At 38.3% G+C, this 25,075-nt stretch overlaps 1 protein-coding gene across 1 annotated transcript in view; it reads left to right on the plus strand.

The window, feature by feature from the left end:
• Positions 1-25,075, plus strand: part of LOC122807818 (myocardial zonula adherens protein-like) — a 1,184,151-nt gene that overhangs the window by 909,397 nt on the left and 249,679 nt on the right. The window contains exon 13 of the mRNA XM_044078905.1: positions 6,833-6,936. Within this exon, the coding sequence (XP_043934840.1) occupies positions 6,833-6,936 (104 nt within the window). The remainder of the gene's footprint in view (positions 1-6,832; positions 6,937-25,075) is intronic.

Genomic DNA, 25,075 nt, shown 5'->3' on the forward strand with positions numbered 1-25,075 from the left:
GACCAAAAAATCAGTTTATCACGGCGGACAGTGACTAATAGATGAAGATATCACCAGCAGATTAAACAAAAAGGCAAAGTCATTCACTTTTTATTCTTTAGCACTGGAGGAAAGCAACGATGTCAAAGACACTGCTCAGCTCCTCATTTTTATCCGAGGAATCAACGAAACTTTTGAAATAACGGAGGAGTTTTTGACAATGGAGTCTCTGAAAGGGCAAACACGGGGGAGAGGACTTGTTTGAACGGATGTCTGCTGCCATCGAAAACATGAAGCTTCCCTGGAGTAAGCTTGTTAACGTCACCACAGATGGATCTCCGAATTTAACGGAAAAACGCTGGCCTGCTGAGGAGAATCCAGAATAAAGTGAAAGATGAAAACCCTGACCAGAATGTCATTTTCCTCCACTGCATCATCCACCAGGAATCTCTATGTAAATCGGTGTTACAGCTGAATCATGTTGTGAATCCTGTGGTGAAACTCATCAACTTGGACTTCAGCACCGCCAGTTCATCCTGGAGGAAACTGATGCGGATCACCAGGACCTGCTTTATCACTCCCGTGTCTGGTTGAGTTTGGGCAAAGTGTTTCAACAAGTGTGGGAGCTCAAAGAGGAGATTACGCGTTTTGGAGCAGCAGGGGAAGACTGATGAATTTCCTGAGCTGAGCAACAAGAGCTGGATGTGTGACTTTCTACGGACGATTTTCACACTTGAATGAACTCAACGTGAAACTGCAGGGGAAGGAGCAGTTTGTGCATGACTTGTTGAAAGCCTTCAAATCCAAGCTGGCTTTATTCTCCAGGCAGATTTTGAACAAGTCATTCACTCATTTTCCTAGACTAGCCACGCTGAAAGAGGCCGGAGCAAAAGTAAAGAAATACAGTGAGTCACTGGATGCACTGCACGGAGAATTCTGCAAATTGACAAGTCACTTCAATTGGTGGCCTTTCCTCTGTCACAAGACCCCAAAACAGCTCCAGGAGCTTCAGCTCAATTGATCGACCTTCAGTCCGACCCTGCATTAAAAGAGAAGTTCAGCTCTCTGAAACTAAATGACTTCTATGCTTCACTCAATGATGCCGTGTTTCCAAATCTAAGGCGATGATGTTGGCTTTGTTGTGTGAACAGACCTTCAGCATCATGAACATCAACAAAGCCAGCCACAGATCCAAGTTAACAGACCTACACCTCAGATCCATCCTGAGAATCGCCACAACAAAACTAACTCCAGATTTTGATGTGCTGGCTAAAAAAGGAGACCAACAACACTGCTCCCATTAAAATGTGTGGATCAACAGACTGACTGCAACTGTTTCGTCCTTGCACTGGTCGTTGTTGACTTTTGGCACCGGGAAACAAATTGAATAAAAGGAACAGGACAAGTACATCTGCATCTCCTACCGCTTTTGAAAAAAAGACAGTCAGGGGAGAGTGATGGTGATATCCTGAAGGATAGCAGAACTTTCAGTGCTTTAAAATAAAATGGTCATTTATTTGATTTTCAGTGTTTAAAGACTCATTTCGAAGTCAGAGATTTTATTGTAATGCTTTTCTTCATTTTCATTGGAAATTAAAGCACATGTTTTCTCCATATCCCAAGATGTGTATTTTTCCCCCAATGAGGTGATGTTTTCAAAGCATGCCATCTATCTGCTCCTGTTCCGGCCCCTTTGTCAAATGTTAGAACTCAATGTGGCCCACGAATCAAAAAGTTTGCCCACCCCTGGTTTAGAATGTCTTTCATTTTAATATCTCTTATCAATGCGCCTTTTAAAAACCATACTCTGGACAAACAAAAGACAAAAGTGAAACACAACAGTGGTGGGTATGACTATACAACATTTTGAATTTAAATACAACAATACCACAGGTGGAAAATGAAGTTGTGTATACACCACTGGCATTATAAGAAAAAAAAAACGACTTATATCATTACCTCATTCCCAGGTTTGCTTTTTTGACTGAACGTAGTGCCACTTTTGAGTATCTCAAGCAAAAATAGGTATGTATATTTTATAGCCACAAACAATGAGTGTATACTGTTTCCTCGCTAAAATATACTTTTTAGAAAAACGTTACAAAATACAGGGTATAACTAGGAATATTTTTTAATCTCTTAACTAGTTAAAAAAATCTAAAAAAAATCTAAAGCCACTGAGGGTCTAATTTCATATCTGAATATGAAAACTGATTTAGATTCAGAAGAGCTGGATCACAGATACATAGCTTAATAGGTACTTACTAGGCTAAGGATCTTAAGAAGCCTAGCCTTACATTCCCATGATAGTTTTAGTCTTTATATTTTGTGTACAAATAACCCAAAGACATGTACAACATGGATATGCTGCTACATTTACATGCTGCATCTATCCATAAGGGAAAGGGTCTACATCACCAAATCGAAAAGGCATGTCATCGAAAGGCATTTCATATCTAACTGCCGTTCATCTAATGAATATTGGAAAATTTGCCCTTTCCTCACTGTGGTGCAATCTTGGAGTTGGTATATATAATTTGTGGGGGGTGTGGGGGGCACACAAGAGCAACTTCGATAGATGGCATTTTTGATGTTAATGCCATTCGATTTCATGACTTTTTGATTTGGTAATATAGACCCTAAGGGAAAAGGGTCGCAAACTGGGGATGAATTTGCAGTTACCCATCTAAGCTGACAATATAATTTCAAAATACACAAAAACACGAAAAACGAACTACTGAAACCGCCAAGAGCCAAGGTTAAAAACTGCCGATTTATTTAAAATGTTAAATGAACCACACTTTTCGTCCTACTCAATTGTAGGACTTCATCAGAAATACAAAATGTTCATTAATTACAGCCTTTTATAAACTTCGCGAAAAAGCAGTATCTCACGAGAATCATCCTTTTCTTAAAGTGAGATACAGTGATTAACAATATTGACAGACATTAAAATTCTTTATAGATTCAATAAATCCACAACTTAAAAAACTTCAACAACATTGTTACAATCAATTCTGCAGCATCTGAATCACTTAAAATGAGTGAATGAATAAATACATTCACGTTACATAAATGTTTGCTTATACTACGATACCTTGTTCTAAGCAACATTTTTGTTTTTATTTTATTCTAAGCAACATTTTATGCAGACGATGACAAAACAGTTATTTTAGTCTATCTATTGTATTTATATGAATGTGTGTATATCCATGTACAATCTATATGTACATGGCTCGATGAGCCTATGTTTCTTTAACCTACGGTCCTCCTACCATACATGAACAATCTGTGCATCATGTATATTCAAATATGATATATATGAATTATACTTAAACTACTATCAATATTAAACAATGTTTTATGTATGTGCATATGTTAAAAGTCATTGTAGATATTCTTTTACTCTTAGGTAGCATCACCTTTCTAAACTTCTGAGTTTTAATAAACACATTATGGAACATTTGTCATTCAGACCTGGGTGCATATATGCATTGAGTTTTATTTGCCATAATAATTCTATTTTCTCCAATAATAAACTTGAAGAACCCCTTCTTACATCCTGAATGCCTTGAAAAATTATCTTAAATTTGAAATTATGCTCAGGGGAAAGAAATTATATGCCTAGCTAAAGCATTGTCGACTTTTTGCTGAGTGATGCTTCTCAAATGCTCAGGTACTCTGTCTCTAAATCTATGATCTGTTTTTCCTGTATAAAAGGATGGGCATATTTGACATTTTGCTACATGAACCACCCCTTTAGTGTTGCAATTGAATCTGCCTTTTGTGATGATTCTACATCCATTGATGTCAATATTACAACCTAAAACCATTAAATGGCAATAAGAGCAATTTCCACATTGCATCATACCTGTGTTTTTCAAAAATGGAGTTTTTTGCTTTTGTAATATTTCTTTGAAACTATTTCCTTTTCTCCAAATTAATTTAGGCAGAAAATTAAATTTTGAACCCAGACTAACATCATCTTTTAATAAAGACCAATTTTTTGTTATGATTTCCCTTATTTGACAGTGATCTGAAGAAAAATTCATGATGCATGCCAAACTGAAATCAATTGGTCTGGATGGTACAACACTTGGGTCTGATTTTTCAAAACTGTGAGCATCATTTTGATTGTTCCCTATACTGGTTTTTTGTTGTTCAAGTATCGGCACATAATACCCACTTGTTCTCTTGAATGTTACTTCTTGTGTGATTTCTTCTATTAAATTAATAGGATAAGCCCTATTAATGAACATTTTTTTCAGATTAAGACATTCTTCTTGAAATTTCTCATTTGTAGTTATCATTCTTGGTGCCTGAACCAATTGACCTTTTAACACCGAACGTTTTGGGTGTAATTGGTGGGCACTTGAGAAATGTAAGAATTTATTCAAATATGTCGGCTTCCTGTAAATGGAAGCTTCATATTGTTTTTGCTGTTTGTTCTTGATTAATTTCACATCTAAGAAGACTATAGATGTGGTTTGAAAACAGTGAGTAAACTGTAAAAAAATCAGCCGACCCATTCATCATAGCTAACAAATCGGTAGCTATTTATACCGTACCTTCGATGACCATAAATATGTCATCGATAAATCTCCCATAAAATCTGACCACATCTTTAAATAAATCATTGACAAAGACATATCTACTTTCCCAATAAGACATCACTAAATTAGCATAACTTGAGCCACAGGGTGAACCCATGGCTACTCCTTTTTTCTGGATGTAAAATTGGTTTTCAAATAATATGAAATTATAAGATAAAATTATATCTAGAATTTCTTGTACTAAAGAAATTTCAGCTTCTGGAGCATTTTTTTGCCGCATTCTCACTGTCACCCATTCTATTCCTTGCTGGTAAGGAATGCTGGTGTATAATTCCTTTACATCTATTGTCAAAAAATTATACTTCTCTTCATAATTAAAATTGTTTAATCTATTTAAAAACACCCACGAATCTTTGAGGATCCATTGTTCTTATGTCATGTATTTCTTTAATATAAAATCAACAAATTTGGCACATGCATAAGTAGATGAATTTCTTCCATCTACTAAAGGTCTGAGGGGCAGGATCCGAAGATCTTTATGTATCTTTATACGCGAAGTTTATAAAAGGCTGTAATTAATGAACATTTTGTATTTCTGATGAAGTCCTACAATTGAGTAGGACGAAAAGCGTGGTTCATTTAACGTTTTAAATAAATCGGCAGGTTTTAACCTTGGCTCTTGGCAGTTTCAGTAGTTTGACAATATAATTTGATGATAAGAGATACACGATGTCAGGATGTGACCCACAGTGTAATAAAAAGAAGGGTGATGCCAAATTGTCAGTCTTGATAGGATGTAAGGAAATTTTGGTGTGTAGGACTTATAATCCTTGTTGGCCATAAAAACATTGTATGATGTAATAAATATGCCACAATGGAAGAATATTAAAAAGCTGTACAGCAAAAGGCAGTTAAATGGACAGGACAATGCAAATATCAACTTAAGTTTTGTTTAATATATGTTTACTTTGAAAACTGGCTTGTACTGCAGATTGCTGGGGGATTGATTGAAACGCTTTTCTTCATGGCTGTGCTGAACACCATATTCTAAAAGCAGAAGAGCATGTTCGCTTCTTTATGACTTGTAGTGAAAAACTGCTACACGACTCATAATTCTAATGTTTCCAAATTAACTGATCAAGTTACAAAAGTATACCAGAGTCCTCATAGTGTCCAACAAACACATTCTACTGAAATGTGGCAACAACATGCATGATGTATAAAACCGCTGTCCAGCAACATGATAAGCGTAGCAGATGCATTCAACATTTATATTTAATTGGGGGATTCATAAAAGTTAACACGACGTGTAAACCATACGTATGCCTTCAAGTAACTTTTCTGAATTCAGGAACAGCCTTACTACAACGATTTTGCTGTCTATTCACTCAGAAAGATTACACAAAGTGTAAACCTTTATGAATCCCCCATATGTTTTCAGTTGTACATTGGCATGGGAACCCAAGTATCACATTTTTCCGCAGTTTCACTAGCTTAATGGCGTGACTGCAAAATGTTTGACCTGACTGCAGCAGATACAGATTTTAATAGCAGGCCAAAAAATTGAGGGTTGGGCAGTCTAGGAAGGAGATAAGAAGTGGATATTAACTAGGATGCATGAGTTTTGTAAGGGTAGCAAGTGTCATTTAACTGCCTTCTGGTGAAGGCCAAGAAATTGTCTGATGGGTCACTTTGTGCTCAACACAAATGGAACATGCTTATTGATCCCAGCTGCTTCCAACTCCTACCTGTACATAGGGACGAATTTAGAAAGTGTCCATAGGTGAAACTGACCCTTGAGGGCCAAAGGCTGGTATAACAGTACAGGCCAATAACAGGTATAGCAAATTAACACTACTGCTGCTATTATAATAATAATAATTATTATTATTATAGTAATAATAATAGTAATAATACACTCGGCATTATAATCTCAGCAGTAATGAAAGAGATATTTTTCTGTTCAATTTTTAGAGCCTTCTTTTCTTAATGGATGAAACTCACTGGACTCAGAAGCTTCCTGTTTTTAGTGGTGACCCAGGATTTTTGATTTGATTAGATGATTTCCTCACACTGTGGAAAATGTAAGAGTACACAGTGAACTTCAAACCTAAGGCTGCAGTACGCAGCTTATTTGTAATATGTGTCATGAATATAAAATTGCCAGCCACACTAATAATTTATAAGCATTAATTAAAAAAAATTGAATGTATTTTGAATAATGCACAGGCGAAGCATTTAAAAGTTGTTTATTATTAAATAATACATCAGTAATTTATTTTCTGTTCTTCCTTTTCCAGAACACAGAACTACAAGACAAGTTAAATTACCTGATGTCCAAAAATGAATCAGGAAAAGATGTGGAAACAAGAGATGCGGAAGTGTCCTGCAACTTGCAGCCCAGGTACTGTATGAGCTAAAGTGCACTGCCTTTGTAAACACTAAATGTCCGAGTATAAATCTGAAACAACTGCCTACATTTAGAGTTGTTCTTCATTTGCAGACAAAACTAAGCATTAGTTTATTCCTTTCTAATTGTATCGTATGTAGTAAAATTATTTTCCACATCTAGTAGGTGACAATTAAAACATGTTTCTGTATTTCAGGTCACATACTTACATATGTTTTACCATAAGAAATCTTTAATGGGTAACAGAGATTAACAGTTCTGCTCTGAGGGGATTATACCTGCCATATTTTGACATTTAAAGCACATGGGAACACTAATATCATAGCCCACATGTTAAATAAAAGAATGGTGCATTCATAACCTTGTATGGTCAACTACGTGTATAGTGTTCAAATTGTGCAGCTAATAAAACAGCCATTTAAAGATTCAGAGCCCCGTTTTAGTGAAATACCGAATGAGTGAACAAAACAGTACAACATTTTTCTAGTTTTACATCGGACTATATAATAAAATATTGTTAATCAGCAACTGTTGCTTTATAAATTATAGATTTAAGTCACTGGTCAGCTGTCCAGAATAATGGTGCATCCTGGCAAACACCAGTTGTCAAATTCTTTCTTGATATTTCCTGCAGAGTTGTCACTTAAAAACATCGTGTCTGTCTTGTAAGAGAACAGAAACTTCAACAGAAATGCAAGGAGACAGTGGTCCCCAGTGTAACGAGACAGTGGTCCCCAGCGTAACGGCAGAGGACTGACTTCATTTCCTTGTTATTTGTGAGAAATGAAACATAAAAACACTTAAACGTTACAGTATTAAGCAACATTAATAAACAGTCCAAAACTCCAGATGTTAATTACTCTTCTAGCAAGGTGCTGAAGAAACAAACTCAAACAGGCTTTGTCACGAAATAACTCAGCTTTAGTCCATGATCACAGGAGACGGTAGTCCATGGAAGTACCAGAGTATAAAATATTCCTTTTTAAGTAAAAAAAAAAAAAAACCTCCCCAGTTTGTGCATTAAATGATGAATAAAAATAATACATATAGCATAACCTAGGAATCAGAAAGGTTACCACCAGCAGTAAGCCCTTTTTACCACCATTTACAATTTTTAGACAAGCTTACCACAGTGCTAACTTCAGAGGTACAGCACCATGTTAGGCCGTCTCTCTGGCTGACTGAAAATACTAATACTAATGAGGCATTTTGGAGAGGAGAGGAGAACTACTCAGCTGCATAAATCCTTACTGCCAGCAGCAGAAATTAACTCAGCTGAAAGCTGTCTTTCACCTATTACTTTCCAAAGGTAAGATCATGTTAGAGGTAAGTACCAAGGAGTTTAGTGGATAGGTAGTGTTAGGGGAGTGCATATTTGTATGTGTGTGGCATCATGAGTGAGTGCATGTTTGAGTGGTGTCAGGTGAGTGTGCATATGTGTGCAGGTGTGTGTGTGTGTATGTGTGTGTAGGGGGGGTGTTTGGGTGGGTTAGAGTGTACAACAGTGTGATTTGGTGAGGGGATGTTTCATAAGCAGTGTGTGTGTGTGTGTGTGTGTGTGTGTGTGTGTGTGTGTGTGTATGTTTCTAGAAAAATGAGCTCAGTGACAAAGGTTGCATGCAATGGCTTCTGGACATCCTTTCATTGTAATTGGGAAAATTTGTTATGTGGTTTCTCCTGAAATTTCTCCCTCATCTAGGATGTACAGGAGGTACAGACCTCCCTGTCCCCTCTAGGGGCCATCATTGTATTCCTGGAATAAGCACTCAGGGATGCTGTATAAATCAAGCAGGCTCTATCAGCATGTGTAACCTTCTTTAGTACCCTAACAGTTTCACCAGAGAAACTGCAAGCATAAACACATCATAACCAGATTCTTTCAAGGCAGCATGGTCATTCTCCTATGGAGCTGTTGGTTAACAAGGAGACCCTTCAGAGTAGAAAAACTGATAAGTTGCAGAATTGTTTACTGTGTAACAATGTAACAGTGTTTGACTACTTGGCCTCCTGGAAGGCATGGAAGCATCAGACCAAGTGAGACTTATAATGGGTGGTGTTTAGAAGTTGGTTTACACTTTAGGGTTCCACCTGGTAAAAACAGCATGTCACACCATCTCTACAAAAAGTATATCAGGAAAGAAAGAATTAAGTTGCTCTTTGGGTAATTCATAATTCATTTTCTGAAATTTTGGACAAAGGGTCCATCCTCAGTGATGCTGACCCCCATATAATTCAGGATGACTAACTTGTTATATATAATTACCCCTAGAATATCATGGATCACTGCTTCACTACAGAAAATGTAGCTACAATGTGGAGACTGAGGAGAAGATGTTATGCCATTCAGCTCTTGATTCTAGCCTTAATGATTTTAGTCATTTGGGGTGAAATCATGTTTTTCTCCTTCTCTGAGGAAGTTGTGGCATTCTTTAGGAACTTGTAGACTTGCTAGCACTACTAACAAAGGTTGTACCAAGTTAGTGGCTTCAGACATTGCAGTCTCTCTGAATTAACATTAGGCTATGATGGTCAGAGCTAAATATCAGGCCCAGAGGAGGTATGAGTGGTAGCTCCAGTCTAACCCCTTAAAGGTTTCGACATAAAATAGGGTCAGCTGAGGAGCATAAAGGGCAGTAGCTAAAAAAAAAAAAAAAGCAGAGGGGATTATTCTCCAAAAGACAAACAGGCTGGCATTTGCTTTCTCCCCTAAAACTTTCTTGTTCGACCATATTTCTTCCTTACATTGAAAATTCTTAGTGTCTCTACTTCCATTTTGTCTTTCAGATACATCTCAGTCCAGCCAAAAATATCTCTCTTTTTTACATTTGTACAAACATGCTTGCAATTTGGTTGTATGTGCTCACTCAGGCAGCATTTCACTGTATGATGTTTTCACTTCAAAAATAATAATGCTATTGCTGCCTTATGAAATGTTTCTCTGATTTATTTAATATGTCTATAGGTAAAATGTGCTAAATTAACTGCATCGGTTTTTAGCTTTATACAACTCTCCCAGACTTGAGTCTAGATGCCTGTAGCATCTAGTTTTTCTAACAGTCCAGATTTTTTCACTATGCACTTCTGAAAGATTTTCATAATTTTCTGTAATGCCATTGTTCCTGAAGAAAATACATTTTCTTCCATGGCTTGTCATTTTACAAATGTTAAAGAAAGGATGCTTAAATAAAAATCAAAATATTCTACTTCAAATGACACCTCACCAAACAGAAGTCATCTAACAACCTAATCTGCGACCATTCGAGCCATCGGTAATCACAGCATTGCCTACAATACAGGTGCATTAGGGCTGTACTGCACAGGTATTGTGGTAGTAGGAAGAAGTATATAGTTACACTAGCTGTAGTAGTAGGAAGAAGTATATAATTACACTAGTTATGGTAGTAGGAAGAAGTATATAGTTACACTAGCTGTGGTAGTAGGAAGAAGTACATAGTAACACTAGTTATGGCAGTAGGAAGAAGTATATAGTTACATTATCTGTGTGGTAGGAGGAAGTACATAGTTACACTAGCCATCTGTCAGTAACTTAGTAGTGTAGCAGATGCATTACTAGCATTTAAACAGACTATCATCAGTTCGATTCTGCATATGGGCTTCTGTTTATTCTGTGCAAACCTGTTCAATAAAATTATTACTACTTCATTATTTAATATTTGTCTTAATTTATTATATCCACATCCCGCCCCCACCCCCAGCAAAAAAGACCACAGTGAAGAACTTCTCAAAAGCAAACTTCACACTTCTTAAGACTGGAGTGGTATCCTTCAAGGCCCCTGAGCCAGTGGAAACCACAACCCACGCTGCTGAAACCCTTACAAATGCCTTCTACGAGCACCTCCAGGAATGTATGGATCAAGCAATCCCTAATAAAATCAAGACCCTTTCCACCAAAGGCAGGCGCCCGATCTGGTGGACTCCAGCCATAAACAAACTCTACAACAAGAGGAGAAAGCTACTACATGACAGAGCAAAATCCCTAAATGGGAAGGCATCTCTGATCAATACTAGCAAAAACTACGATCACTCATAAAATCATCCAAGGCCAACTTTGAGAGAAAAATCGCTAATGACACAAAAGACAATCATAAAGCCTTCTTTAGCTATGTTAGAAACCTGGGTGGAAACTCTCAGATATGCTCAGAATTAGTCCAAAATGATAAAAAAAATCACTGAACCCACAGACATTGCCAACATACTGGCAGACAGGTTCAGTGCAAATTTCTCCTCCTCCCCCAAAGGAGAAATATCTATCCCACCAGAGTCTAGCCTCCCAAACATCTCAGATGCCCAGGTGAGAGCTGCTCTCTTAAGCAAAAACACAGCATCAATGGGACCGGACGGTGTCCCTGGCTGTGTGCTACACAAACTCAATGAGGAACTAAACCCACACATAAGGCTGCTGTTTAATCTTAGCCTAACTACAGGATCGCCCAAAGAATGGCGTGGCAACTGTGGTCCCACTCCACAAAGGTGGTGCTTCTCGGACCCTGGAAATTACCTCCCCATAAGCTTGACGAGCCTTGTCTGCAAAGCTATGGAGAGGATCATAATGGAACTCATAAATAAAGACATTGGGGACCTACAGACACTGGATCCTACCCAATTTGGCTTTGCCAAGGGCAGATCCTGCCTCTTGAACTTGGTCGACTTTTTGAAACAGTCACTAAGGCCATTGATGAGGGTAAGGCAGTTCACACAGCCTACCTTGACCTAGCAAAAGCATTCGACACAATACCCCACTCGGGCATCATAGAAAAGCTCACCAGCTTAGATGTAAACCCATATGTCACAAGATGGGTTGCAAACTGGCTCAAGGACAGAACACACAGGGTTAGAGTTGCTGGTGCCATGTCAGACTCTAAGCCGGTCACGGCGGTGTCCCACAGGGCTCAGTCCTGGGCCCCTCTTGTTTGGCATTTATTTTTCTGAAGTGCAGGCAAACATAGGGAATTGTGGCACACAAAATTTGCAGATGACTGTAAACTGGGCACCATAATTGACACTCCATCAGACACAGACATCCTCCAGAAAGGTCTCATAGAAATGGATAACTGGTGCCAGAGCCATGGCCTTAAGCTAAATGCCAAAAATGTATAGTCATACCCGTTGGGAAAAACAAGGTAACCCTAATTACCACATAGGTGGTAATCCATTAAACACGGAAGAAGTTATCAGGGACCTGGGGACCCAAGTTGACAGTAACCTCTCTTTTGACACTCACATTGCCAAAGTGGTTAGGAAGACCTTCTACATTGCCCACCTGATCATGAAGGGATTCACATCCAGATCAGGAGAGGTCATTGTACCCTGTACTCTTCACTTATCAGACCAATGATTGAGTACAACGCCCCATTCGAATGTACCTTACCCGACACCTGCAGCAGTTGGAAAGACCCCAAAAGTTCCTCACCAAAAGGATAAAGGGGCTCAAACATATGTCATGATGCCGACTGAAGAAACTCCAGCTCTATTCAGTCGCATACCGTCTGCTCAGAGGTGATCTGTGCCTGACATACAAGGCCATGTCCAACCTGGAATTAATGGACATGCTCCACCTCAAAAAATCCAAATCCACCAGAGCCACGAGAGCAAGAGACTTAAACCTCAACACGGATATAAATAGGACGTGCTGGAGGGACAGATTCATCACCCAGAGACTCCCTACACTATGGAACAGAATCCCAGTCCATGTGAGGCAGAGCCCCTCACTGACTCTGTTCAAGAGAAATCTTGACGAGTGGATGGGAGATCGTAGGTTTACCCCGGGAATCATCTCTGTATCACTGCTGGACAGAGGCACAGCAAACTAATGGGTATAGTATTCTCATCCTAAGGGGTGGTGAAAGCCACACACACTCTGGCTAGGCTTATAAATGCCCTAGGGCAGATAGCCTAGTATGAACCTATGAACCTATGAACCTATATGTCTTTATTTACTTTGAAGTTGAATAATTTTCAGCATGAAAGCAGATGTAGTAACCTGAAGGTCACACTGGAAGGCACTAGTGTAACATGTATGGATTTCTTCTAGGTTGTGTACAAAAGTGTGTCATACAGCTTTAGACTGCCTCTTCATCACCATCTTCATCATTCATACTCAACCTTTGAGAGGAATTTTGTAATAATGGGAGAACTCCATTTCACACAGAGAAGTGATGTGGGCAGCTAATAACCTCCCAGAGGCGAAGAAACATGGGATATTCATAGTCTGACAAGCAGGAAAGTACCAAGACCTGATGGTTTATCAATGGAGTGTTACAGTCCCTTAAGGGAGAAGGTGGCCACCCCTTAGCATAGTAAGGTATTCATCCAGATTCTGGTGGACAGAATGGGACCCTCCTAGATCAGTTAGGGTGGTATTGTGCTTATTCTGAATTTTACTAAGACACTTAATTTGGATTAGCATTTTTTCTTAACTTGACAAAGTCTATAAGATGATTACACTAATCCAAATAAAACTTCTTTAAATGAATATTGACTTGAGGTGATTTGCTTTGAAGATTTGAAGGGGTTTAATACAAAAATTCTGGAACTTCCAGATAGAAGCTAAAGTTCACTCTCCTTCCTGAAACACAACCTGCTCTAAATCATTTGTTTTGTTAAACTTGGCAGGGGCTTGTCAGCTCCCCCAGGTTAGTTTAGCTTGGATTGGGCTGTAAACACCACTTGGAACCTTTATTTCCATAGAACTCTTGGTACTGATGGGAAAACTAGGAAATTGTGTAATATTTCCTTTGGCAAAATAAAAGGATGACAGATCGGTTTGTGTGTCCTTTCCACTCTGAAAATGACAGGAAATGTTGGGGTCCCTAATTGGGTTCTTGTTGTTTCATGGGAGGTTCTGGGCTTCTTGTTCCCCTGGGAAGAAATTAGAAGAAATGTACAGTATGTGAAGGAAATAAACAATGTAATTGAACAAAGATTTATTTTATTTAACATTTGTTTACCGGGAGAGTCCAACTTAGAACAAAGTGAATTTTCAGTGGAGGCCTGTGGAAGAAATGCTCCAAACACGTGTCTTTGTAACATGGGAGGAAACTGGAGTACCCGGAGGAAACCCACATGAACACAGGGAGGACATGCAGACTCCACACAGAAGGCTCCCCAGCTGAGAATCAAACTGAAGAGCCTTTTGCTGTGAGGTGACAACGCTACCACTATACCACTACACCATCCAATATCTAATATCTTGTCTAATATTTGAATATCTTGGTATTACATTTGAGGTGGTGGTGGTCATAAAAGCCGTCAGGAGGGATATGCTTGGGATGTGGACATGTATGGAGGAATTCTAGGAAATACCAGCATGCCTTTTGTTTGGGGATGATAAACAATTATCTGCTGCTGTTATTGTTGCGTTCTGGTATTGAGACTAGGATAAGCCATTGGTATGTATAGATGTGCATTTATTTATTATTTAATATTTATTAGCATTTGATAACTGGGAAGCTCCATCTGGCAGAGTACATTTAGATAGAGTGCCCGTGTAGAATCTCTTTGGGTTCAGGTTGTAATGCAGTGACATATATCAGAAAAGGTAGTATTCAATAATATGCAATAATATGAACAAAGGTAAGAAATAAAAAACAGAAAACATGGTTGGAGTTATTTTGAAAAATACAATACAATGTGTTGCTGAGAAGAGACCTAAGTAGGATTTGGTGAGGGTACAAAAAAAATAAAAATGAACATCTGGTGTTACATTTCTATAGATTTAGTATGTCGCTAAGTAACATCACAAAGGCACAGAAACTGCTTTGTTTATTCTTTTCAGCTCATAAAACAATCTAAAGTACTTGCATTAAGGACAAAAGAATAAACTAAACAGCTGTCTGTTTTATGCAGCTAAATCCTTGTAAAATTGTTGTCACATGCACCCAAAAAGGGACTGAGCTCTTTTAAAATGATTGTAAACAACTGTCTCGGGTACAAACTGAAATAAAAAATAAGCCATTAGTAAAATATGTCACTGCACACGGAGTTCTCATTCAATTACATATCTTATTCTGGTTTATGAAATATAAAATAAACTTACAGCACAATAGATTTGGAAGTCTGATGCCAGGAAGCTGCACTGGACTTGTGAGCAAACTGAAAATTCCATTCCAGTGAAGAAGGTCATATGATAACCAAATGAAGCTAGAGAGGACAAGCTGCTAAACTCTAGGATATAATGCTTGTCTGAAGGTAATCAAAGCAGAACCAAGGATGTCATTTTCAAAAAAGGCAGACCATTGCTTATATCCCACTCTGTGTAACTGCTAAAGCTATATTATCATTGCATTCCAGTCGGCTCAGGCTTATCATTACCTTCATCTTAGCCACACCTCTGATTCCCCTGATTTTGCTGAAAATTTCTGATTTTACATCATATTTTTCCACTGTTCCTCATAAGGTGTATGATATTCTGGCAAATCAGTGAGGACTGCAGTCAGTAATGCCTCAGCTAGTTTCATACTTCTTATTCAAGAAAATGCATGTTGATGTAAAACCTGTTTGTAACCTTTAAACTGAATTAGAGTAATATTTTAAAAATTGTCTCTGACTTGGTCCTTTTGCCACCCCCCCTTTATTTTTGGCTTTGTTCAGAATTCTTGACCAAGACGATGTGAGGTATGATCTTAGCTTTTATTCCCTCATTTGGTATTTTTCACCATATTGTTTTGTGCATCCCCTATCATACTTGTCAGATGATTCCTAAAAAAGGGGGGGGGGTATGGCTGGCTTTTACATGATGATCTCTGTGTTCTCTGGCATTCCACTTCTGAACCAAGAAACACTTATTTGCATATACCTATTTGGTCCAAAGATGACCAGTAAACTTTCCAATGAAGAATATGATATCAGAAGCTTGGCCACTGAATGAACATCATATTACTTCAGACCAACATGAAACAATTCAACTCCCAAATGGTCCTTGGGATTTAGGGTTTCATTGTTCCAACCAAGTTTAATTAAAAAAAATGTTTGCACAATATCAGACTGTAGGAAGCATACAGAGTGTTTGGTAATAGTTTGTGAACCATCTCTGCTGCAGTCCATCAAAATGGTCTACATCTAGTAACTCAATAACCTAGTTATTAAACTCACTCATATCCCTCTCTCTGCCAGTGTGTTGCCACCATAACCAAGTTCTTAATGAGCCACTCAGGAGAAATCCTATTTCTGACAGTTCTTTTAGAAAATAAGATAGAACATAATTAGACAACAGCTACAGTAATGCAGAAGTTCACTTTATTTACACAGAGGTAGTTGTAAAGATAACAGCATCTAACCACGTATGATCTAAGAAAGGGCCAAAATGCAAATGACCTAGAAAAGATCATCTTACTGCTAAGATCATACTGAGTATTGCATCAATATAAATAGCATTTATTTAGATGTCACATTTTTTATTTACATTTTTCTTACAGTTGTCTACTACAAAGTATCCCCCCAGTCATGGACGACTGAAATGTGTGGTTCTTCCTTATTAGTTTTGTTATACATATGTCTTCGCTTTTTTTTTTTTTTTTTTAAAGTCTGTTTGTAAAAATTAAAAAGTTAACCTGAGTCCTTGTCAAATGTCAGGGCTGCTCTGCAAATCTTTGTGTCTCACTTTGTGATTAAATGTTCTTTTTGTTCTGTCTGTGTGCATTCTTTGTAAGTTGCTGTGGCTCTGTGATAGTACTGAATGATTTCAATAAATTGCTAAACTGGAAAGAACTGCTACCTTCTCATTCTACAAAAGATAACATTATTTCAATGCTTTTCTATTTTTGTTTCTGCTTATTGTACAAACATCATGAAGTGGCTGAGGGTACAGATAGAAAGGCAGATGACAAAAGACAGACCATGTGTTGACCTAATGGAAACTATGTACACCCTATAAATGAGTCTGTACCCCAAACCAACTTGCTGTTGGCAGACAAAGTCCTCCTCCTGGCAATGGTGTTGGATGGATGCAGGCTCATGCAGTGTACTTTGCTTTTTTATGGTTTACTATATGATATTTGTGAAGATATCCAAACATATCCAGTCCTTTTGCTGGCTGTGGTTGAACTGTAATTTAGCAATTCGCTCTGCTAGCTGCTAGATAAAGTTTATCATTGCAATGGTCAGAGTTAACTGGCCATTGTGGTTGGTGAGGAAGGTGAATGCTGCTGTGTACTGAGATTGCAGAGTGCTTTCTACTAGGAGGGGCCATCATTTAGGCAAGTATCAGAAACAGTTCATTACTTTTCATGTTTTGCCACCCTGATATCCTGCTTACACTTGACTTAGTGCAGAGAAGGGGCCATGCAATAGGCTGACTGCAAAGGACATCCCTATCATTCCCTTCAGGTAGACCAGTTCCTCCTTCTAAAGCATGAGAAGTGGTTTCCCTGATCTTTAGCAAGGAAATTGCTCCTACCCAGTGTGTCACCTGAATGCACACAACCATCCTCACCCTCCCAGAGAGGTGAGTGGGCCATGGCCCTTTTAGTTACCCTCCGCCCTACTTGACTCCTCCAGTACTGGGGGCCACTAACTGAAGCCGGATTACCTCAGACAGGGTGACGGAATGAATAACAATCAATGCAGCAATAGCATAAGCTTACTCCCAAACAATGTTAATCACTAAAAGGTGGTGCTAAGCTTTAGTACCTAATCCATTTTGCTACCTGCAACCCGGCAAGTCACATACAGAAGTCACCCATATTACAGCTGTTTATCAGAGATCTGGTGTTGTCTTCCCTAGTTTATAGATACTGAAGAAGGTAAAATCTATACCTGCACAGTCATTGTGCGACCCTTTATTGAAGAAGGGTTTTACTTTAGAATGGATGGGGTGCCTGCTCCAAAGAAGAGGTAGTCTCTGGGATACATACTTGTTTCTCCAGCAGGTCCTATTTGTTTCCCTGGCAAGGTTTAAATCTGTTTTGCAGATATGCAGGAGTTTCAACAGTATGTGATCTGATAGTGCCTTGTATGTCAGGCATAGAGTTCTCATCAACAGCCTGTAGGAGACAGAATATAGGGATGGGGCTTTTAGGTGGTCTGCATAAGACAAGTCACTTGCACCCTGTATTCTTTTAATGAGAAAGCTCTGTAGACATTCTAATTGTTGGATGTGCCTAATTAGGCACTTGATGATATGTTTGATGAATGCTGAATACAGTGGAACAAAGACCTCTTTAGACCTAGAAGTTGCACAACATAGAGTGATTTCCTCACTAATGTAAACGACTGATGGTCAAAGGATAGATTACTGCCTATGTGTGTGTCCTCAAATCCCGGACTATTGGGTCAATTCTTAGGGGTGTGTTTCCAGGGTCTGTAGATGGCCTGCCTTTGTGCAGAGGTATGATTTTGCTGTTATCTATTCGTGAGGCTTAAAGCCTCTCTGGAGGCTAAGGCTAAATAGTGATTCCAGATGGCCCAATAGGTCATGTTTCATGCTATTTAGAAGGCAGCCTGGGATATCAGCTGGACCCATCAATGCAGTGTTCTTGGCCTTAGAAAGAGCATTGAGGACCTGTTCCCTAGTGATAGCAGGGAGACATATTTGATGGTATTTCCTGAGGGGAGGCTGAGGGGGAGAGAGGGGTAAAGTTAGACCTGAATTTGTTTGCCAGTAGATTTGCCATATCTTCTGGATCGGTGTAGGTGACTGCATTAACAATGAGCTCTACACACAACTGTGTACTGCCTTTGAGGTTGCGCACATAGCTAAAGAATGCCTTGTGGTGGTCCTTGGCCTGAGATGCCAAGTTTACCTCAAATTTTGCTTTGGTAAACTTTATTTGTCCTCTGAGTTATTTGTTTAGTTTGTTGAGAGCACATTTATTCTGCTAGGTGCTACAACTCCTAATTTTTTGCCATGATTTTCTTCCTTGTGTTATACAGCCTTTTGATGTTGTGATTCCACCAGGATGTTTTTTTTTTTTTTTGAGTTAGTTCTGTACTTATACCTTGAGGGTACAGCTGTCTCTATGCAGCTATTAACATGCATACATAGGGTTTCTGTGAACAGTTCCATGTAGACAACAGTGTTCTTAGAGTTTATGGGGGCATTACATTTTGCCAGGTTATCACTTCATTGTAGGAAGTTAGCGTTGGATTAGTTCCTGAACATTCCAAAGTAGCTGGGGTTCCTGGATTTATTTTTGCTTCAAAGGAGACTGCTTTGTGGTCTGACCTTACCAGAGAAGACATTACACTAGGGGGTGTGGAGCACTCTCCCATACTAGTGAGGACAAGATCCATTATGTTTCTACCATTGATCACATACTGATGATCTGGTCCAGGGAGTTTGTGTTTACAAAATCAAGGAATCCCTATACCTGCTTGTTTGGTGTCATATACAATTCCCAGTTAATAGTGGGGTAGTAAAAGTCACTCGTGTATAAGGTGTTGGGTTTAAATGGTAAGCATTTCCAGCAGTAGTCTAGCTAGGCATAGGGCAAGAGGGGAAACTGCCCTAGGCACAGAGTGTTTGGTTGCTTGATCAGCTGATCGTTCATTAATGCAATATCTGCATTAGCGGTCAAACCTGAGCACTGTAGCACTCCGTGTGAGGTCTAAACTATAGCAAATACTTGCTACATTGTAGCAAGCAGTTTTCTACAGTTTAAAAGTAAAAAAAAAAAAATTTAACTAAAACTTGAGTACTGTACTGCTCAGAGCAGGTATGGTTTAAACTGTAGCAACTGTTTGTTACATTTGTGGCACACAGTATGCTACAATTTTAAAGAAGAATAAAGTATTATTTTTTTTTAATAAAATATATTAAAGGAGGGTTGGGGCAGGTCAGAGAAATGGGACCTGAATGGCTGTGGCAGGAGGGAGGAGTGTGTGCCATGCATCTGCCTACATGGTTGATGTGCCAGTAGAACGGATGTCTGTTTTTTTTCCAGTGGATGAGCTGGGAAGGAGAGTCATAGATCTAACTGTAATAAGTCAATGACTTTGACTTGAAGAGCTAAGGGGGTGGGGTGCTGGATCATTGTACTAGTCCAGGGCACTGGTTGAACCAGCTATAGTTCTGGTTTCCAGCAAGCTTAAATACGCATTATGAGTTTTGGGTTATGGGTTTTCTGGGTCATGGAGAGGGGTCTATAGTTTGCAGGAAGCGGCATGGGATTATCTCTATCATGATTTGAATATTGAGAAGCTCAAGTACATTGTCCTGCTTGATCAGGCTTGAGGTATATTTATTTTTGATGTCTCCATCTGTAGTCCTTGTCTGTGTAGTAGCTAGTCTAAATCTGTGGACGGCATAGCCTTGCACTGCTGGGGTGCTCTCTATGACTTTAAACCATGTCTCATTAACTGCACAAATGTTAGTGTTCTCTAGGGTGATGACAGCTTGTAGGAAGTGGAGTTTCTGGGTCATAACCAATAAATCAGTCTGGCTTGTTGCAAGGTAAGAGTATAGCAGGGTATATGGCATGTGCAAGATTTGCTGATCTAATTATCAAAAACTTTAGTGTATTCATAGCATTTCAGCAGTACTTATGAGGTTTATTTTTCTTACATTTTTAGTGATACCACAGACAGTCCAAGCACACAGATCACCCAGAGACGACCTACGATCCTGAGTTCTACATATAAGAAAGCATATACTCCTTATATGCGACTCATGGAGATCAGTTCAGAAAAGTTATCGTCTTGAAGACCTTCCAGTCAGCAGCAGTTCTTGACCTTAATATCTTCAAAACTAACTCATTCGCATTGTTCAGAATACTCAGTATGCAGTATATGTTTTCCTCTAGGTCAGAGTATATTTTCATGTAAAATAGTAACATACAAAAATGTTAGTTTCTGCTGTAGAAGTTAACATTATGCAATTTGCTTTGACAGAAAAAAATAACAGAAAGCAAATCAGTACAGTAGCGCCTGAAGTTGAAAATTGTGGCTTATAATGCTATGTGGACGGAAACTGAGCATAAATTGTGTGGTGGCCATTTTGGTAAAAAAAAAAATTGATTCCCACCCTACTGATCTTAATCCAGGGGGTGGGGGCTGTTCACTGTCTGCTACCTTATTTATTCCCTCAAGGGGTCATACCCAGGTGATGAACTCTTATGCTGTTACACACAGAGTATTTTTTTTGTAAGCTACATTTTATTTCCCCCTCATCCCCAGATAGTCGATGTGTCGATGTGCAGTAATATTAGTGCAGGAAGCATGTATTTACTTTCCCAAACACACACTACATGTCTGCCAGGGTACCAACTACAATACTCACACTAATGTGTATGAGAAAGTGCTGGGCAGTGAAAAAAACACAGGTCAAATAACTTGTAGACAGTACACGTAGCCAATAGATCTTTCCACTTGCCCTAACAAATCCTGTAGTACCTAAGCCATAATCAAACTGACCACTGATGTTGCACATGGGAGTTGTGATGCCACATCTTGTCACTCAGCATTGCACAAAATCATGGTAAGAGTTTATCCGGTGTATTTTATTTAGTCCAAAATACCTCACCTTCAACATATACTGACAAACAAATTCACTGCAGATTAGGGTGAGTAAAGTAGTGAAAAGCCTATGTCAGACATCCTACACACAGAATGAATAAATAAATGAATAAATACATAAATAAAAGAGTGAGTGAGGGGCAGAATGTTGAACTAAGGCATGTGCATGCTGTAACTGAGTATGAAGATGTGTGCTGAAGCAGAAATATAGCAAATTGAATGCCGGAGAGTTCAATGTATTATTAATTGGTACAGTTGGGATAACAGAAGATAATGAGAGGTACTATATGTGAGGTAGGGCTAGGAAGTCCGTTAGTTACAAGATGGTAGTAAGTACATGACACAGACTGCTCTTAGAGGTGATGGTGGCACTCTGTACACTGCCGAGTCAAACGCCAGTAAGGGAAACACAAAGGTCATAATAAAGAATGGGTTAAAAGTAATGCAGATGTTTTGTTAGTCAGGTTAAATGGACAGATTACAAGTGCCCAGAAGTCCTGATTTACTAAATGCACTTATATGTGCATGAAAGAGAAGATTTAGTATTACCTTCTCAGCTGTTTTTTTTTTTTTTTTTTTTAATAAAACAACTATGATAAAAATATAGTCTCAAATTATAAAGCGGTGCTTTTGGTAGACTCTACCATCACCTGTAATGCTGGCAACTTAACAAAAATATGTCTTGAAGACTTTTTATTATTTTTTTCATTTATCTAAAAGAACAGTCACAGTGAAACGTCCATTATGAAAAATAAAGTTCATATTATAAAACTGTCAGATTATGAAAAATCACTGTAGCAGTTGGGACAATATGATCACCAAAGGTATTGTCATTAAAAACACCATGTGCATGTTTATTCCTTACTTGTGCAGTCGATGTAATCAGTGGTATAACAGCTGAGGCAGGAAAGGTAAGGGCTTTTTAATTTACCCTTCAACAGGAATTACAGAAAATAGACTCACAGTTTATCATGACTAAATGTTTGCTTATAAGCGACCCAAGTAGGATGTGTGAGACTGTTACTTCAGATAACAGGCAAAATCCCAGCTAGGCACCTTTCCAAATAACTTACCAGCTCAGATCCTTGCTAACTTATTCATTCAACATAGGTCATAAATAGTATGACTGTGTAAGCCTATATTCCTATTTTAAGTAGGTGATAATTGTGTATCACCAGGCATTGCTTCTCTACTGATTGCTGGCTGATATTATATAATGCAAAGATAGGTCATGTTGCCAAAGTGTTAAGATACTATAAAAGCAATAAAAATATATATGCTTGGAGAATAAGCCATAAAAACATTCTGTTAGAGTGCCTGTAATAATAATCTTATTTTGAAGAGACAGACTCCTTAACTGAAATGCTTTATTACTTTTAACATAAAGAGACACAGACTGTCTGTTACATCTGTTAGCCAAGGATGGTCAGATACATGCTTAATGATAGTGTTAGCTCTGTGACCTCCAACAACCTTGAAGTTGTCAAAGAGAAGCAAATGCACTCAAAAGATAAAGGAGCTCCAGCATACTTTGCAATTATCCATACGAGAAAAACATGGGCCTGGTTCATTGTTATCCACCTAATGGTCCTTGACCAAAGAACTCTGCTTGTAAGATATACAAGTAGAAAAAAAAGCTGCAAGCCCCATAATGGAACAGTAAAGTTTTAATGTCTCGGACAGCATTTGTTTGGTGGCAACACGAGTAAAAATATAAGTTTTCTGCAATATGTGTGTTTCATACTATTTCTAAGCACAGTGTACAGTATTGTGTGTACATAGTTAATATATTGTACAGACATAAATAAATAACTTATGTATGTAACATACAGACAGTATGCTAAAAAGCCATGTAAATTAGTTTAACAAGCACCTTTGAAACAGTCACTAGACAAACTGAATTTAAAGCTATGGAGGCTGGTATCTGCTAATTTTGTTTTGCAGAATTTGCTCAGTTAACATGTTGTATATTGGATTTTATATGTATAAATGACAAAGAATCTATGTGTAAATAAAGGTAATCAAACTAACTCTATAGTATGGAAATTAATGATATCTGGTTTTGCTTGTACAAAATGCATTAATACAGATTTATGAGACTGGAGAATCTTTACGCAAATTTGATACTGCATCAAAATGTGGAAAATTACTTACGTTATATGGACATTAAAATCTGGAAAATTACTTACAGGACATATTGACAGAAGATTTCACTTAGCAAGCAAGTTTCAGATTTAATGTTAGCCTTTTGAAGCTGCTAAATGGAATTCTGTTTCAGAGATTATTGGGTTTTGTTCTTACATCACAATAGTTCTTTCTGCTATTGCAGAAAAAGCATTAGAGACATTGAAGTTTGCAAGACACACACACACACACACACACACACACACACACACACACACACACACACACGCTTTGATTCAACAAATAATGTATTGTATATGCAATTATTTTATTTTGAGGAAATAAAAATCACAAGTGCAACTTTCAACATGACACAAAGTGGGTCTTGCAAGCTTCATACACAGATATTGAAGTATAAATAAATAAAAGTTTGAGGGGTTCAGAATGTATGAATGTGTACCCCCAGTCTATCTGCTACTTCAGGGTGGCACACAGCACAATTAATGTGTAGGAAAAGAGGTCCCTATTAATTATTCGAACATTTTAAAGTTCGAATGTCATATGGTTGACACCATATGATCGAACTCTAAAAAGTTTGAAGGTGAAAAGCAACGGATCTGTAAAGCTCAGAATGGGAAATTTCCTTTTTCTGCACTGATCGCGGAGTTGGTATATTTAAGTAGAGGAGGTGTAGAGGTGCAGGGGGGCTTGCCCCCCTGCTCAGAGCATTGAGGTAAGTTTTTTTTTTTTTTAAATTATATTTTTGTTTCAAACTTCGCTCATATGTTGTCGAACATATGAGGTTCAAAGTTTTGAAATTTTGAATATATAATATAGACCTTAGGAAAAGTAGTATATAACATATCTGAGACAAAGGAGTATTAATGGGTCATGAACCAACCATGAATGTTACAAAACTTGGTGCCACAAGCCAAGAGCCTGCTGGGCCTGTAAGATCTGATGGCCAGGTCTGAAGGTCACTACTGAGCCTAGAAACTGGAATAAGGCTTGCCTTTAGGATATTTCTTTGATAACAGACAAAACGAAAATGGGAAATATGTGTTGTTTGATGAAAATGTGCTTTGTTCATTAGATCACATGACTGTAAGTCTTCAGTGTTTTCTCATTCCACATTAGGTTTGTTCATGTTATGTCCCCTCCCAACATCCATATTTACTCTCAGCCCATTTTTTATGTGCTCTCTTATGTAGCACATCTTACAAAAGCAACCTGTTTTCTGTTGTGCACCAAGCAGGACTTCAAGACATGCAAGCAATGGCAGTTCTTGTTTCGTAGCGGAGGTAGAAGCAAGTCAATAGCAGTTCCTGTTTCGTAGCGGAGGTAGAAGCAAGTTGACAGCAGTGAAGGAGAAACAGACATTGAAATGTGCCTTCTTTCACCATTTGAAATGTATTTTTGTTGTAGCGCTGTGAAAGTCTTAACTTGTCCGGGGAGAGTGACAAATGTTTTGGCAAAACCTGCATACTATTGCAGGTTAGCTGGTGAATACAGATGCTATATGTTTTTGTTCTGAACATAT

Source organism: Protopterus annectens, chromosome 7.part1, assembly GCF_019279795.1.
Source record: "Protopterus annectens isolate FY-2018-M chromosome 7.part1, PAN1.0, whole genome shotgun sequence".
NCBI classification, from domain to species: Eukaryota; Metazoa; Chordata; order Ceratodontiformes; family Protopteridae; genus Protopterus; species Protopterus annectens.